The sequence below is a fragment of the Pezoporus flaviventris genome, unplaced genomic scaffold (genome assembly GCF_033815535.1).
Source record: "Pezoporus flaviventris isolate CSIRO_AGI_PZ_B2104156 unplaced genomic scaffold, CSIRO_AGI_Pfla_v1 ptg000063l, whole genome shotgun sequence".
Lineage (NCBI taxonomy): Eukaryota > Metazoa > Chordata > Aves > Psittaciformes > Psittacidae > Pezoporus > Pezoporus flaviventris.
In genome coordinates this window covers 6,799,003-6,816,195 of record NW_026892611.1, presented here as the reverse complement: position 1 = coordinate 6,816,195, position 17,193 = coordinate 6,799,003, and the positions used below count along the sequence as shown (strand labels likewise).

The 17,193-nt window shown below is 48.5% G+C and overlaps 1 protein-coding gene across 5 annotated transcripts in view; it reads left to right on the top strand.

Moving 5' to 3' along the window:
- GTF2IRD1 (GTF2I repeat domain containing 1) overlaps nucleotides 1-5,636 on the top strand; it is a 63,392-nt gene extending 57,756 nt beyond the window's left edge. For 4 of the 5 annotated variants that reach the window (XM_061470358.1, XM_061470360.1, XM_061470357.1 and 1 more), the window contains 5 exons: nucleotides 895-972; nucleotides 2,935-3,127; nucleotides 3,623-3,660; nucleotides 4,557-4,693; nucleotides 5,250-5,636. In XM_061470358.1, the coding sequence (XP_061326342.1) occupies nucleotides 895-972; nucleotides 2,935-3,127; nucleotides 3,623-3,660; nucleotides 4,557-4,693; nucleotides 5,250-5,324 (521 nt within the window). In that variant the 3' untranslated portion in view covers nucleotides 5,325-5,636. The remainder of the gene's footprint in view (nucleotides 1-894; nucleotides 973-2,934; nucleotides 3,128-3,622; nucleotides 3,661-4,556; nucleotides 4,694-5,249) is intronic. The other variant, XM_061470359.1, reaches the window with a different exon arrangement.
- The last annotated feature ends 11,557 nt before the right edge of the window (nucleotides 5,637-17,193 follow it).

Sequence of the window (17,193 nt, the reverse complement as noted above, 5' to 3'; positions counted from 1 at the left end):
AAACTGCAAGCCATGTGTTTGCTTAGACCCAAAATCATGTGGTTGTTCAAAATCAAATCAAGTAGCTGCAGACTCAAGGCAGAGGATGCTCAGATCCTTCATGCTGAGGTTTGCAGGGCTGACCTTGGTGCTGTAAATAACCATCCTTGATCTCCATCCATGCCAGCCTGGGTCAAAATGCCTGCTTTGAGTGTGGTGAGGCTTGTGGTGGTGATCCCTTCTTGCTGGGAGGACACCCCACTGCACCAGCCCTGCGCTGGGCACCCTGGCCAGCTTGGGGCTGGAGGGGTGACCCCAGAAAGGGGCAGATAGGGTTCATTCACTTAGTGCTTTATGCCTGCAGGGGTGAGAAAGCATCAAAGGGAGCCAGTACTGCCCCCAGCAATTTTTCCTGGAGCCCCCTGAGGATGCTGAATAGCCAGGAGAAATCTCTCCAGACACATAGGCACATCATTTGAAATGAGAGAACAGAGGAAATTGTTCGGCACGATGAGGATAATTAAGAAAGCTAGTAAAGCCAAGCTGATTATATGGCATATTATAAAACAATGCTGTACTTAGGAGCCCAGCTATAAAAGTGCTATCTCATTCCTTGATATCACTTGTGGGAGCATTTGTGGCACTGAGGGCCTGAGTCTCTGTTGCTTTGCATATTTTTGCAGTCATTTACAGCACCACGAAGTGGATGTAAAATGCTCTCAGCCATGGCAGCACGTGGCAAGCGCAGATTTGGCAGCATTTTATAGCTGCTCTGCACGGCTCTAAAAGGTGCAGCCACCTCTGAGGTATCCCCAGGCTGGGGCAGAGGGAGAGAGACATGGTCATGGGATGGGGCTTCCAGGGGCTCAGAAAGAAACGGGATATGTTATTCTCTGTCCTTTTTCTGCTTTGCAGATGAGGACGATGCCAACAGGCTCGGAGAGAAGGTGATTCTCCGGGAGCAAGTGAAAGAGCTTTTCAATGAAAAATACGGTGAGTCTCCCTTCTCACGCATCACCAAACCAGTCTGGTTTTGCTGACAGCAGCCAGAGTTAAAATTAATTTGACTGAAGACCTCTATTTATAGGCTGGGCACACGGCAGCCTGCTGCAGCGCAGGTTTCATCCCACTGCTTCACGTTACAGCCTGTCCCTAGGGACGTTCCATGTCTCGCTCCCAACAGGTGGGACCGTGACCTTCCTGTTGACAGCTCATCCTTGGCGAGGGGAGGGAGGATGGGAAAACGCAGCCAAGGAGCAGGATTTGTGCAGTCTGCTGTCAGTCCTGATGCTGTCCTGAGCTGGTGTGAGCCATGGTGTGTGTGCTGGGAGCAGGGCTGGAGCCGCAGTGAGTGTGGCTGGGGAAAAGATTGCTGGAGCCGCAGTAGGAAAGGAGGTCAGGAGACTGGAGAAGATTTGAAAATGCTGTTTGCAGGCTCCTTGTGCTGCCAAGCAAGCTCCTCCTCCCTCCCATCGCTGGGAACAGGCACAGTGGGATCAGCAGCTGCATGGAGCCAGCTGCAAGATGCGTGGCCCCAGCTGGTGTCACCATTTCATCCCTGTGGTACCACTGCTCGTGGCTGTCCCCTCACTGCTGTTTGGGCACAGCTGGTTAAGTGCTGGGGGTCATTTCTCAACCTGTGACTGCCCAGGGCTGTGGAGCTGGGCCATGGCAGCTCAGTGGCACCTTCAGTGTAGTGTCTTGCCTCCCTCCATAACTGCCTGAAGGAGAAAGAAAATAGCTGAAATGATAGCAGAGCGGCAAGGAATGCCATTTCCCTCCTTTCTCAAGTCTCCCCTTGTCAAGGCTACTCACCCTGCCCACAGACTCTGTTTATTTCAGGGTGCTACTCACTACGTGGGCTATGAGCTGCTTTGGGGGCAGATCTGCTGGAGGTACCAGCATACGGGTTCAGCTTCCTGGGGAAGGTGCTGCCCATGCTCTGAGCATCCCCATCCACCCTGGCTCAGCAGCACTCACCACATGTGGGGGCAGAGCCCACAGCAGACCCCTGCACTCCTGTGGTCCTGGCACTGTTTATGGAGCAGAAGATGCCAGGTGGGCTCCAGGGGTGAGCTCCCTGCAAGGAAAGCCAGAAATGTGGCTGAGAGGCAGCTCAGGTTTGGGGACTGCAGAGATGCGAGGTGAGAGCAGGCTCTTACAACCAGGACTGTACAGAAGGGATGTTTAGTGCTCCCCCGATGCAGAACTAAAGGAGTACCCAGAGAGGTGGGCAGTAAGATTAAATTGTGCAGAAGAAGGTAGTTTTAATGCAGCAAGGAATGGCTTCCCCATCCCTGGCAGTGCTCAAGGCCAAGTTGGATGGGGCTTGGAGCAACCTCGTCTAGTGGAAGGTGTCCTTGCCTGTGGCAGGATGTTGGAACAGGATGAGCTTTAAGGTCCCTTCCAACCCAAACCAGTCTGGGATTCTATATTGTGGTATTTCACTGCCATAGGATATTGTGGAGGCCAAAGTGATTCAAAAAATGGGCAGGAGGGATGTGATGCGATGGTGAGCAATGGATCTGATCTCCACCCCAGTGACCCCAAATCTCTTGCCAGCTGGAGGCAAGAAGAGATGGGCAAATCTGTCTCATTTGCCCTCTCTCCTGGGCTGTCTCCCACACTGGTACTGCTGGCTCCGCTATAGGGTGGTGGAAGCGTGGTGATGGATGTGCTCTGCATGGAGGAAAAATGGGTGTCCAAGTGCTGGTGCTGTAAAACAGCCCACACCTGAGGCTCCTTGCAGGATCCTAAGCGGAGACTAATGGCGCATGCCATAAATTGGGCAGGCAGATGTGAAACAGCTGGGTAGGATGCGGCTGCAGCAAAGGTCAAGCATCACCACAACTATGGTTTCCCAGAGTCCTCCCAAGGCTCTTGGCCCTTCAGTTTTTTGGATCCGGAGCCCTGTGGGATAAAGCTGGCACGTTATCCTCTGCTCTGCCATTACAGGAGAGGCTCTGGGCTTGAACCGGCCTGTCATGGTGCCCTATAAACTCATCAGGGACAGTCCTGACACTATGGCGATTACCGGGTTGCCAGACGATATCCCTTTCAGAAACCCCAATACCTATGACATCCATCGGCTGGAGAAGATCCTGAAGGCACGGGAGAGCATCCGGATGGTGATTGTAAACCAGCTCCAGTAAGTTCCCCCAGCTCTGCAACCAGGGAAGGTTTCTGTTCTTTAAACATTGCTCTTGCTTTTCCAGCCAGGAGTGGGGTAAGTCACCACGGGGCCACCGGAGCACGGCCAAGCCACCCAGTACCCACAGACAACCTGCTCCATTCCCTGCTCCATCCCCTGCTCCATGCCCAGCATCCACTGTTCTGTGCCACATGGAGATGCTTGGCCATGGGTGGGCACAGCAAAGCATTAGCGGGGCCAGTTTATCCCCTTGTTCTTGTGCAGTTTGAGATGATGATGCTGGGAAGGGGCACAACATGGGGGCAGATAGTGGGATGGCTCAGAGACTCAGCTGAGTTATTCCAGGTTTCTTCCCTCTGGGGAGCAGTGGGAGAGGCTCCATGTCCCCCCTTTGCACAGGGGGGTGTTGGAGGAGGCAGCTCAGGGTTGGGGTCTGGACATAGAGGAGAAACAACAGCGTCCACCTGCTCTCACCCCTTGTCTCTTACACAGGCCATTTGCTGAAATCTGCACCGAGGCCAAACAAACAGGTAAGGGGAGGGCTAAGGAATAACCGTGGCTTTCCCTGCCCTGTGGCAGAGAGAACATAAGGGCAAACAGTGATGGGGATCCCCAGGGGAGGCTGGGGAAAGATCCTGTCTGGAAAAAGAACATGCAGGCTCAGCATCTGTTCCGGAGCAAACCGTCCTTTAAACAATTCCTCTTCTATGAGCTGTGGGGAGACTGGGTTGTTAGACTCCAAACTTCCAGCATATTCTGCAGGATTTGATTATCCCTTTCCCATTAGCAATTTACTCGCCATGAGCAATTTATTCACTAGTTAAAGCCCTTAATTTGAGCCATCATTTAGCAGTTGAGCTTCTAAGGAAACAAGGTTTCTGTGATCGCTGGGAATGAGTTTGTCTCTGTCCTATCCTCCCCAATAAATCTCAGCCAGTTTTAATCAAATGTGTCAGAATTAGCAACCCCAGAGATAATTAGGATCTTATTAGTTTTATGAAAATAGGTGGCTAGAGAAGGGAGAGCTGGCAAGGCAGAGCATGCCTACAATGTGATGTAAAAAGAGGTGGACGAGACAGTTTATATATGCAGATATATATGGGCATATCATATATGCAGATACATACAGGTGTATGATCACAGCTGGCACCTTCATGGTCCCAAAATACTCTGCACAGACACAAGTCTGTCAGATATCAGGCTCTGTAACTGCTGGAGTTTGGGATACACTTGTTTTGTGGATTTTCTTTGCCATTGCTGAGGAAAGATGGCAGCTCTGTGCCAGGTCGTGGAGGCTCGGTCTGTGTCACTGACAGTGGTACAACAGATCAATGCAGGGGGATGTTCAGTGGGAGACAAGATTGGAGCAGTGGGATGGGTTCCACTTGCAGGGCTCAGATACCTCATGCCTTCCCTCTCCTTGCAGACAAAGACACCAGCGTTCCCAAAAGGAAGCGGAAGAGGATTTCCGAAGGGTACTCAGTATCTTCTTCTTCCTCCTCTTCCTCTTCCTCCTCTTCCAATATGGAGTCTACGACATCAACAAATCAGATCTCACTTGTGGTAAAGCCTTCCAAATATTAGGGGGGTTACTGCCTGCCTATCTTTCTGCTTCAGGATGCTGCTCTCTGCTCTCCTCGAACTGACACCACCACCCTCTGCCTGACAAACACTATTAAGTGTGATGTAAAATAGCACAACCAGGTTTGGAGAAGGAGGGGACGCGCCTTTGGGGCTGCCTTTGCCTGCTGGGTTTGGCTGGGAGAGGTCAGCAGAGCAAAGCACCCACCACCCCTCAGGGCTTTCCCACATCAATCCTGTGAAAATAGGAAATGCAATAGGGGGATGCATCAGTTGCTCCTCTCAGGGCTTGGCTTTGGTTGTGGATGATACCAAATGCTTTTAAAAAATAAGAGTAATTTTTACAAGAGAGAACTATAAGACGGTTTTGTTGTCAGCTTTGCTGGTGGTGTTTTGGTTTGGGGTTGGTTCTTTTCTCTAATTTGGAAAGTGGGAGCAACAGCCCGTGTTGGAACGTCTCAGAGATTTGATGTATGCATGGTTTTGTGTTGTGTCCTAACAGAGACTTTTGCCTTCTTTTTCTCTCCCTCTCTTTCAGCAATGGCCCATGAACATGTACATGTTAGACTATGGTGGTCTAAACGTCCAGATCCCAGGACCTATAAACTATTAGACCTCAATACTGAATAAGAACCTCAAATGAAAGAATAAATAAATAAATGTAATTTATGTAAAAAGTGTATATTCCAATATGTATCAATGCCTTTTAGTTTTTCCAATGATTTTTACACTATATTCCTGCCATCAAGGCCTTTTTAAATAAAAATAAAAAGTGTTGCCTTGCTCTTAAAAGTACTTATTTTATTATGTATATTATTGATAAATAGCATTTATAAGTAAGAGTAAGTGCAGGAGGGCACCCCTGGACAGCCCTTGCTGTGCTTTGGCTGCTCAATAAAACCCTTAGTGTCAACGCTGCTTGAAACCAAGAGGTTTGAAATGTTTTAATGCTTCATCTCATTTAGATCAAAGGCATAAAACTACCCACAGAGCTGCTGGAGGAGTGGTACCAAACTACAGCAGTGACAGATGGAACCAGCCCTTGCGAGCATCAGAGACCCATGCGCCAGAGTCATGCTGGCTCTGGAGCAGAAGCAGGTTTGAATTAAGCAGGAAGGAGGGTTCAGGCTCCCCAAGGAGCGAGATCCCCCCCAAGACCTCTCATGTGTGGCCTCCTGCCACCCCAGACTTGGAAAGGCACAGAAGCGATTTTGGTTGCCTGAGTTTAACCAGCTTCTGAACAAGGAAAATATTTCCATCTGATGAAGTTCTTCACTATTTATGATTTTCATAGAGTCAGGGAATGGTTTGTGTTGGAAGGGACCTTAAAGCTCACCCAGTTCCAACCCCCTGCCATGGGCAGGGACACCTTCCACTAGAGCAGGTTGCTCCAAGTAACATCCAGCCTGGTCCTGATTACTGCCAGGGATGGGGCAGCCACAGCTTCTCTGGGCACCCTCTGCCAGGACATCAGCACCCTCACAGGGAAGAGCTTCTTCCTAATATCCCATCTAAATCTCCCCTCTGTCAGCTTAAAGAGGCTTTGATGCCTTTGGGATGGTGGGAAACTCCCACAGTAAGTACAAACTGATCCTGCTGATGCTCCACAGGTTGCGTATAACTCTGGAGCAAGAGCTGTGAGCATCCAGGGGACCCCATGGCTCCTCCGTATGCCTTGGGCACTCCATATAAAAAGCAACCCAGTAAATGGAGGGATATTTTGATTTCCTGCAATTTTAATTCCATTCCACTCCTGGAGTTTGGCAGCAGAAGCTAATGGTGCCAACCATTATTATTAACCACCACACTTACTTAACTTATGCTTTGTGCCTGCTGAGAGCTGTGCAGGGGCAAGACGTGGCAGGAGCTGATGCAGGTATGAGGGCAGCATAAGAAGCCAACAAGGAAAGATGCTGGCTGGTGTGTAGGTAAATGCAGCCCAGCATGAGCCACCAGTGAAGTGGGATGCCCTGGAGCTTGTACCTTTGTTACCGTCCTGAGCAGCAGCGAGTGGTGTCACTGCAGGGTGACCACTGCTGGGCATCCCTCTGGCCTGCAGGACCTGTCTTAACCTTTTCACAGAACAAACCTGTCCTGAAAGCAGTGGCCATTGTCTGCTGGAGGTGGATGGTAGCAGACACAGGATCAAAGTCACTCGTGGCAGCTTTTCTGAGTGCAGTGCGCTGCTTTATTTGTTTTACGGGTTTTTGGTCTGCTCAGATCGTTGTCTTCTCAGGCAATGGGAGGGTTTTTATGGTGAGTAGGAGTGTTTCAAGGCAGCTGCAGTTTTATTTCCTGGCTCTGAACTTGCACTGTCTGTGGAGTTAGATGTAGATGATCACATGAGATAATAAAAGCCTAAACAAACGTAGGAGCGGGCACAAAGGCGGCAGCTGAAAGAAGGGCAAAGATCTGTATCTGTGACCCCAATTAGAAATACTGTTTGACATCTGAGTGGTTGGCATCACAATCTGATGCCTTTCATGTTTCTACCTGATGCTCAAACCTGTGGCATCTGCCATTAGAAACATGATCCAGAGGTAAAAATCCAATTTTCTCTTCCCGAGCTTCTAAAAGGGGCATATTCACAGATCAAACCCCACCAAGTAAGCGTCTCCTAAGAGGGCACGCTCATTATATTTTGACTTGACTCCTTTTTTTGCTGTTAAAGAACTGAAGGTCTGACACCATAGCACTGATGGCAGCGGCGTAGCTCAGTAATGAGTGGAGATGTCTGAGGCTGCCCTGGGTCTGCTGCCGGCCCTGGCATCCCATGAAGGGTGTAGGTCTGGAGCACTGTACCCTGCACGAGGCCTAATTACTGCTGCTGAGAGGCAGGGTGAAGGTAGTTGATAGAGAGAAATCAGAGCATGAGAGCTGTACTGCAGGCTAATGATTTAGTTCAGAGAGCTGAATGCAGTCATACAGGCTGCAAGTGAAGGGAGGGAGGGATGTTTCCCCACTTTGCCTCTCCCCTCTTTCTCAGCTGGCATCCCTGGTTAGAAAGATGGGGCAGGGGAAGGCTGGCTGTGCCACTACAGCATGGTCTGAGCCAAAGCTCCGGGTTCAGGTTTTCTTCCTAAGTTTCCTGATCCATTCACTGGCACTCTGCATCCCCCAGGCCCCACTAGCTAAGGGATAGTTTGTGGCTGCCTGGCACCTCCAGTATATCCCCAGGCTGGGTTTTGAGGCTGCTGGGTTCTTGTAACAGATGCATCATTGGGAAAGAATAGTGGCAATTCCTGCTGTAATTTCAAGGAGTTTCAGGGCCACAACATCCACTTCTCATTTTCTATGGCTGGGGTGGGAAACGCCTGCTCTCAGTGCCTGTGTTTGCTTGTGACCCTTCCCACTCTGGGAAAATGACAGATATTGCTTTATTACTGTTTTCCCTCAGCTGTAATTCTCGCCGCTTCCCTAATCTTGATCCTGCAGTTGCAGGGTATTTTTATACCCAGTTTTTGTCTATAATGTGATTATCTGCTGAATAGGATCTGTTCCATTACAATTACACAAGTGAAGATGCAGATCTTAACGCTTGAGCCACGTTTCTCATTTATTACTTTTCAAAGACTTGGGGGGGAAGGGGGGGGTGTTGTTTATGTGTTTACAAATCCAATAACAATCCTCATTAAGAGTTGCAAAACATGAAGCCATTTTGATCCCAGGCAGCTGGCAGCTAAATGAAGTTTAATTAAAGAATGAGAGCTTTGATTCCAATCATTTTTAAAAAATATAGTGCACCGAGATGCTGGAGAACAGCATAAACAGCATCTGTGCTTTTATTCAGAAGCATTTGCAAGGAAACACTTTGCAAACCCTTTCGGAGCAGTCACGGGTTGTGGGCTGCAGCTCAATGGGCCAGCACAGCAGGCTAGGTGAGCGTAGAAACCTCCTTTCCCTGCTGCTATGGCAAGGCTAGGAAACTAATCATAGAATCCCAGATTGGTTTGTGTTGGAAGGGACCTTAAAGCTCATTCAGCTCCAACCCCTGCCATGGGCAGGGACACCTTCCACTAGAGCAGCTTGCTCCAAGCCCCTGTGTCCAGCCTGGCCTTGAACACTGCCAGGGATGGGGCAGCCACAGCTTCTCTGGGCACCCTGTGCCAGCACCTCAGCACCCTCACAGGGAAGAACTTCTGCCTAAGAGCTCATCTCAGTCTCCCCTCTGGCAGGTTAAAGCCATTCCCCCTTGTCCCTACATGTTGTTGTCAAAAGCCCCTCTCCAGCTTGGTGTAGCCAAGTGTGAGGTTTTGCTTCCTTCCTTTTTTTTTTTTATTTTTTAAGAGTTCAGCTGATGCCAAAGACTTGATTTGAGACACAGTTGAGTTTCAGGTTGTTTCCAGCAGTCATTACACCCTCCAGGCAGTAACTGGCCCTTCCAGCAGCATGTGAAGCAGTATGGCTTGCATATACATAAAACCTGTGCTTTGCATCACTTGGATTATTTTCTCTGGTTAATGGCTCAAACACCATTCAGTTTAAACTAGTAACCCTATTGATTAGGATTACCAGTTAAAACTATTAATTAATCAAATCCTATTGATTAGGCTTGCCTTACCCAGAGAAAGAAATCCACTGATGTGCCTGTGCTGTTGGGCAGCAGTGAGGCTGGAGGCTCCGAGGTCAATCAGGGGGTGGAATTGCAGTGCGGTAATTCATGAAGACACTGCAGCAGAGTATCGAAGTCTTTTGTTAAGTGAATTATCTGTCTCAGATTAACAGGTCCATGGGGCATAAAGGCAGACTGACGTAGCTGAATTGAACTGACACACTCTCATGCAAAGATTAACGTCTTTTCACGAGGAGTTTTTTTGGGGGGTGATGTTTAAGTGGAACGAATCTCTGTGAGCCATCATTAAAGTTATTTATTAATTTTTTCCCTGATAAGATTATGAAATGGGCACTCATAGAAGGGACAGGTCAAATCCCCAGCAACATCATTTGTCTTACTAAAATGGCTTCATAGTCCCCATGGTAGGGGGAAATGCAGTGCTGCAGCACATCAGCTGCCATCGCAGCTCAGGAGGGAGGCAGCTCTGCCCTGTTCTGCTAATGGCAGATGGGCAAACAAGACTGATGGACATCTCCCCTCGTAGTAGCTGGGTGGTCACAGGAGGGTAACAAGGCTCCTTGTTAACCTGCACATTAAAATCTCTCTGAGAAGGGCCTGGGCAGGGGCTTTTTAAGGGAATGGGGAGGAGGGGAAGGGTGTTGGGAGTGGTTCATCAAGAATCAGGGAGGCATCTGTGCAGCTTTGTGGCAAGGGATGCCACAAAAGTTTGGGTGGGCTCAAAGGCAGGCTGGAGAAAACTTGGAAGCAAGATCTGTTGAGGGCTACCAAGCAAGCAAACCACATCAGGTGTGGGAACCTCCCCAAAATAGCTGGGGTCTGGGTAAGTACTTGGGGAAAGTACTTTTTGCCTGTGCTTGTCCTGGTCCCTTCTTAGGCCCCTTGTGCACAGCCACAGCAGTGCCCATCTGCGCCATGACCCACCCCCAAAGCCTGAGCAAGCATTGCCATGCCCCTGTGAAGTAGAGGAAGTGCTCTGGGTGGGAGGCATGTTTGGTTTTCTAACTTGGAAAACTCCAGTTTTAAGATAGACCCTAGGAGTGCCGGTGTTAGTCTATGGAGAACAGACTGCAGGCTCAAGGTCTTATGAAGGATTATAAAATCCTCGTGAAATAGGTGCATCTAACTTGTCTATGGGAATGAGCTTCCTTGCAGTTGCTTTACTGATATTAATGGCTCGTTTTAAGCTGCTGATTATGTTGCTGATGTCTGCATCATTAAATCTGTCTTCTGTTGCAACCTGGACAAAAAAAGACCCACTTCTTCACACACAAACGTTGATAGACCTGCATGTGGAATAATTGGAGATAAGGACGCAATAGGCTGGTTATGTTTGGAAGCGCTAATAAATTTGCAGGCATGTAAGTGATTGTGACAACTGACTGTGTTCAGCCAAAATCAAATAAGATGACCCAGTGTTCGCCTCAGGAAGCCTGTGCAGAGGATGGCACGGATGTGTGCAAATGCTCCTGTGCAGTGTGTTTGCATGCTGCTTGTGCACCTCCCCAGGAGCATCACCTCTCTGGGAAGGATGGTGATGGATGCAGACAAACACACTCTTCCTCAGCGGTGAATGCTGAATGGTTAGCTTGCACAAAACCCACACAGCTCTAAGTGAGGAAAACTGCATCTGGCTTTGACTTCTTGCCACTATGATGATCAGGGAAGAGCAATCCCACACCCGAGGCTCCCTGCTAGGAATACCGGCTGTCTCCTTGCTGCTCAGCTTTAAACTCGTCACCACCACTTTCAGGTGGTTTTTGGCCCTTTGGGAGAAGTCGTGCTGTATGCTGGGGAGGTAAGTTGGGGTGACAGGTTTAGAGCAGCTCTGCTACTAACCCTAGGAGATGATCCCCATCACAGCTCGCCTGCTGCCGCTCCTTGATGCTGTGGTTCTTAGCCACCCTCTATACTGCTCGTACAGGATTATATTAGGGGAAGGGATGGGCAGTGTGTAGGAAGATCAGACTGGAACCATAACTAGAACACAGGCAATTCCCTACAATGTTTATTGGTTTTCTTGAAATCTTCTTACCTGTGTAATTCAGCTGCCAATGAAATTGTTCTGTAATGTAAAGCAAAACTGCTCCCATGCTCCTTTCTTCTAGAAACATAGATTGAGTCTGTCTTCTGTTATTGCAAACAAGTACAAGAATCCCTTTTCAGTCTTTGGTGGTGTGGGCATTCATATCAAATACGTAGGTGCCCAAATTGCTGCTCTGTTTGTCAACAGTTTGATCTAGGCTAAATGTTTACACTGGCAAAGATTTCTTAGTGAGGAGCATGAAGGGGGTAGAAGAACCCAAACCAAAATTAAAGAACCCCAAACCCTCTCTTGGATGATAAAGCATCACTGGCAAACTTTCTCCTAATGGCAAAAAATGAAGTAATTTAAGTTTATTTGAGGGATTGGCTGACTATATGAGGCACAAGCACTGCTGGCTTCTGAAGGTCTCTGTTTCGTGTTTGCTCCTCTGCCTGTCCTTCTGCTCAAGGCTCTCTACAGGGCTGGAGCGGGCGGAGGAGCACGTGATGGGTGCTGGCTTGTCTCCTGCTTTGCCATCTTGTGCACAACCATCTCGGCTTTCACTTTATAAACACTTGAGCCCTGGCTGGAATGGCTGGGAGAGAAGTTTGGGGAGCAGGAGCTGATGTGGCAGTGTCTGTAGGAGCCTGTGAGAGCAGTGACGGTTTTGAGATATGAATAATTACTCAGCAGCCATGGATAACATTTAACATTAACACATTAACTACTGCGCTCATTGAAGCATCTTACAGTATGGATTTGCTGGGATTTTCTAAGTGGCAGCTTCTTTGTGCTGTAAGTAGATGTGTTTAGGTGCCTCGATGACCTATTGCTAGCGCATGCAGGTTTGGATAGTGTGTCAGGTTGTTTATAGAGTTGTTTTTATTCCTGATCCTTGGAAAAATGCTTATTTACTGTCCCTGTAACCTTCTGTCACAAAATAGTGAATTATTTTTAAATGCTTCCTTCCTCTTTTAAAGAGTTGCAGGACACAAGCTAGTGCAGAATTCCTGCCTGCTCTTTATATTGTCGTTAAAAATAATGGTAATAGAAGGCTCTTAATTTAAGACCATCACTCTGTGGGGGATATAGAAGGGAGAGCCAAGATAGTCTAGTAAACATTCCTTGCTAAACTTCCCAGAACATCCTGAACTGAGTGCAGAGGAGTAAATGACAGAGGAAAACAGTGCCTGTGCTTTTACTAGCCAAATATTTGTACTGCCCATGTGTTCACCAGCCTTATCACGTGCACCATGTTCAAAGGAAAAATACAGGATGTCCTTATTTACTATTTACCAGAGAAAAAACATAGTGAAAGAAAACTGCAGGGGAATATAGACAACTGGAGCAAAGGAGAATTGGTAAAGGAGCGTGAAATAACCTTATCTGGAGCCATGTGCTGGAAAAATGTGGATCACTGTAGTATTGTGCTGGTCTGTTATCCATACTGTGCTCTAACACAAAGAGTATGTTGCTGTTCCTGGGCTGCAGTGGAGCTACATTGTTCAAGGAATTGCATTTAAAAGAAATAATTTGGGAGAAGGAAAGAGATGATATCCACATAGAAATGGTGCAAAGCAGGGAACTCTGAACCCTGAGCTCTGAGAGTCTCATAGTTTACTCATAGCTTCCAGACTGCAGTCTGACTTTGCACAAAATGTTGGGTGGAAGTTGTCAAGCATATTCAGATTCGCCCATACAAACTTCAAGGGCAATTTGACTGAACCCCTCTGTACATGTATGAACACATAGCTTGAGGTTAAACCTGTACCTTCATCCACATAGTGAAGCAAAGCCTTCTGATAAAGACAGGCTAATGTTTGTGAGTGCTAAAGAGAACAGTGCATGTTTCTGGGAATGAAGTAGAGAAATTCCCCAAACTAATAATAAATAGTAAATAATAATAAAAAATATGTATTGATCTCAATTTCTTTTCATAAGACGACTGTGAACTCAAAATAGAATTTCTCTGTTATTCGATGATGATAAAAATAACTCTGGCTCCCTTGTTTAAAAATAAATGTTTTGCTTGTCTTGTAGTCCTGTGAAAATCTCATTCAATCTGTAGTGGAAGCCCAGCTGGTTAACTAGTAGAAGGAAAAGCAAAGTGGCATAAAATACTTTAAACCAAGGAATTTAGACCAAAATATTTTCTGCCAGAATACTGGTTCTTGAATTTTAAATCTAGAAAGAATATAAAGGTTAAGTGGTCAGATGCTATATGCAACAGTCAGTTCAGCAATCTGCTGGTAAAATTCCCCAGAGGCTGCATATTACACTGGATGTCTTTTCTAGAAGGAAGTTCCTGAATTTCCAGGCTCTGATCTGATGGAGAAATTTTTGTGGTCCATGGTAATGTGTTACAGTTGTTAATTACTCTAGCTACTAAAAACATACAAGTTATTTCTAGTCTGAGCTCTGATTTACAACAGCCAGCAAATGTCTCCAATGGATTTAGAAGCCTTAAGGAACTAATTTTTCTGTTAGTCATCCTGCAACCACACTGGGTAAATATTATTTCACATAAAGTGTGACTTCAGTTAACTCTCTGACTGCATTTAACTCCTAAACTTCATGCAGCTCCATAGCTCATGTGGCTGGATCAGGTGGTAGAGAGGGATATAGAAGAGTGAGAAAGAATCTTGGCACAGAGAAATGCCGAATTTCCACTCTTTGGAGGTCCCATGTGGTAGCAACAATGGTCTTAGCAGCAGGAAGCAGCTGCCATGTATGACTCTCAAAATAAATCTTGATGTGGTGCTGTGCAGCTAAAAGGCATCTTCTCTGCCATCATGAGCAGTCTGTGCCTGCAGGATAATGGTCTCCACACAGCCTCCAAATGATGTCCTGGAAAGGAGCTTCCATTTCTTATGCAGGTAAAATTCCTCCTGTCTTCCAGGAGGATTTAATTGAGTAACTTATGGACAGGGCATACTATGACATGTAAATCTGCCAGTATGGGCTGCGTGTGCAGTAAGGGTAGAAGATCTTGGAATGGTTTAGGTTGTAAGGGACCTTAAAGCTCATCCAGTTCCAACCCCTGCCACGAGCAGGGACACCTTCCACTAGAGCAGCTTGCTCCAAGCCCCATCCAACCTGGCCTTGAACACTGCCAAGGATGAGGCAGCCACAGCTTCTCTGGGCAACCTGTGCCAGCACCTCAGCACCCTCACAGGGAAGAGCTTTTTTCTAATGTCTAATCTCAATCTCGCCTCTGGCAGGTTAAAACCATTCAACCTTGTCCTGTCCTACCTGCCCTTGTCAAAAGCCCCTCTCCAGCTTTCTCATCAGACCTGGTTGCTGCCCAAAGTTCTCTCCTTAAGGAGCCTTCTCTTCTCCAGGCTGTACAAGCCCAGCTCTCTCAACCTGCCTCCGTAGCAGAGGTGCTCCAGCCCTCCTGTCATGCAGTTATCATGGAGTGATGCGTTCCACTAAACTCATGTCTAAATACAAAAGGGAGCTGATGTATTGCTATAGAAAAGTTGTGGCTGCTTAGAATGATCTGGTGTCCCCTGTGCTGAAGTCCATCACCAGAAGTCAGGCCTTTCTCTGCAAAACAAAGCCACCCAATTGCCCCAGGGTAAAATGTGAACTAGGTAAAGATGGTGATGAAAGGTGGGTATTTTGTCTTTTGAGGTTTTGGGAGTGTTTTGGTTTGTTTTGTTTTGGTTTTGTTGGGATTTTGTTCATTGGTTGCTCTTTGCTGTTGTGTTTGCTAGGCCACTGCAGAAGGCTTCGGTCTCCTTTCCCACAGTATAAACGATGAGAACAGGTACGTCCAGCTAAATAGTGGCAAAGAACCACCAAGAGCCACAACATCTTGACTCACTCGAACATTTGCCATGGGGACACTGGTCGATGATTGCAGATGGGTGTTTTGCACAAAGATGATGTGGGAACTGCTAAAGCATCTCCTGCAGAGACCTTTCCCAGCAGACAGCTTCTGAACTTTATTCCTCACCTTATCACTATTTATTGCAACTAGGAGGAAGCTGAATGCTTTCAACTGAGCACTCTCCAGCTTCCTTCAAAAATCAGAATTACTTGAAATCATAGTGTTTGGTGGTTACTCTTGACAAGCTCTAAACACAGTTAATGTTTCAAAACGCCATAAAGAGTTTTATGTACATCCTAACAGTGCTACAACCACTATAAGCAAAATGTTGGATTTATGAAAATGATGGTGTGATTTAAAAACTAGCTCTTTTTTTTTTTTTTTTTGCTTTGGAACAAGGTTTGAAACGCAACATTTCCCTTTGCATGGGAATCTGTTCACATTGCACCTAAATTCAAAGGAATAGTGAATTCAGCTGAAACATTTGCCTGGTTATACGAAGGAAAACAAGTCTTGTAGATGGCATCAGCTATACTGAGCACCTTTGTTAAAGAAATAACCTAACATACTAATGTAATTATTAAATATTTGAGGGTGCTAAGGCACTGGCACAGGGTGCCCAGAGAAGCTGTGGCTGCCTGTCCTGGGTTCAGCAGTAGCAGTCATTTATTTCTCCTTCTTAGTAGCTGGTGCAGCACTGTGTTTCTGACTTTCAGCCTGGGAACAGTGCTGATAACACCGATGTTTTTAGTTACTGCTCAAATGTTTGGTCTGGCCAAGGACTTTGTGAGCCTCATGCTCTGCCAGGGAGGAGGGGAAGCCGGGAGGAAGCAGACAGGACACCTGACCCAAACTGACCAAAGAGGTATTCCATACCACAGCATGTCATGCCCAGGAGGTAACTGGGAGTTAGCCGGAAGGGCTGGGACTGCGGGGTTGGGCTACGTGTCAGTTGATGCTCGGAGGGGCTGGAGGGGGCGAGCTATCGGTCGGCGGCTGGTGAGGTGCTGTATTCTCTTCCCTTGTTATTTCCCTTATCGTTACTGGTGGCAGCAGCAGTGATTTGTTATACCTTAGTTACTGGCCTGTTCTTATCTCAACCCGTGGGAGTTGCATTCTTTTGATTCTCCTCCCCATCCCTCCGGGAGTGGGGGAAGGGAAGGAAAAGGGGGGGAGTGAGAGAGCGACTGCATGATGCATGGCTGACTGGGTTTAAACCACGACACTGCCCCATCCCTGGCAGTGTTCGAGGCCAGGTTGGACACAGGGGCTTGGAGCCACCTGCCCTAGCGGAAGGTGTCCCTGCCCATGGCAGGGTTTGGGACTGGATGAGCTTTAAGCCCCTTTCCAACCCAAACCACTGCCGCCCACACACGTTCCAGAGCCTCCACCACAGGAACCCCCCTCCCCGCTCCCATTGCCGCGCGGTGCACGCCGGGAGCTCAGTCCATTTCCCGCCCCTCGGTCGGATCCCGCCGCCGCCATCGGACTGCGGCTCCCGGCGTGCCCCGCGCGGGACGCGCCTGCGCGGCCAGGGCTCCTCGGACAAAAACCTCCCCCTCCGGCTGCGTTCCCCTTACCGGAGCGGCGCTGGGCTCAGCCCCCGACCGTGAGGGAGAAGAGCAGGGCCGTGTGGCGGCCGGACCCATCGCCGCCGCTGAGAGCCCGCGGGGAAACCGCCTCCCAGGAGGACTTGGGAGCCCGGCGGTGGGTGAGTGGGAGGGCGGGACCGGGCCCCGCCGGTACCAGGCGGGAGGGGAACGGCACCGTTATACCGCGGGTCGCTGAGGGAAGGCCTCCCCCTCCCTCAGCGCGGTGGGGCCGCATCCCCCGTGGGGCTCTGGCTGTGTGGGTGGGAAATGGCGGGGCGCGGTATGTAAAGGGCTCTGTGGGCCCTTCCTCACACCTTCCTGAGGGGTGGCGGTGGGGCCTGCACCGGGGCCCCGCACCCTCCCAGGTCGGGAAGCGGCTCGTTGCGCACCGCGGTGCCGGGTACCCCACCAGGGATGGTACCCCATGCGCGCCTGGGACCAGGACCGAGCCCCTTG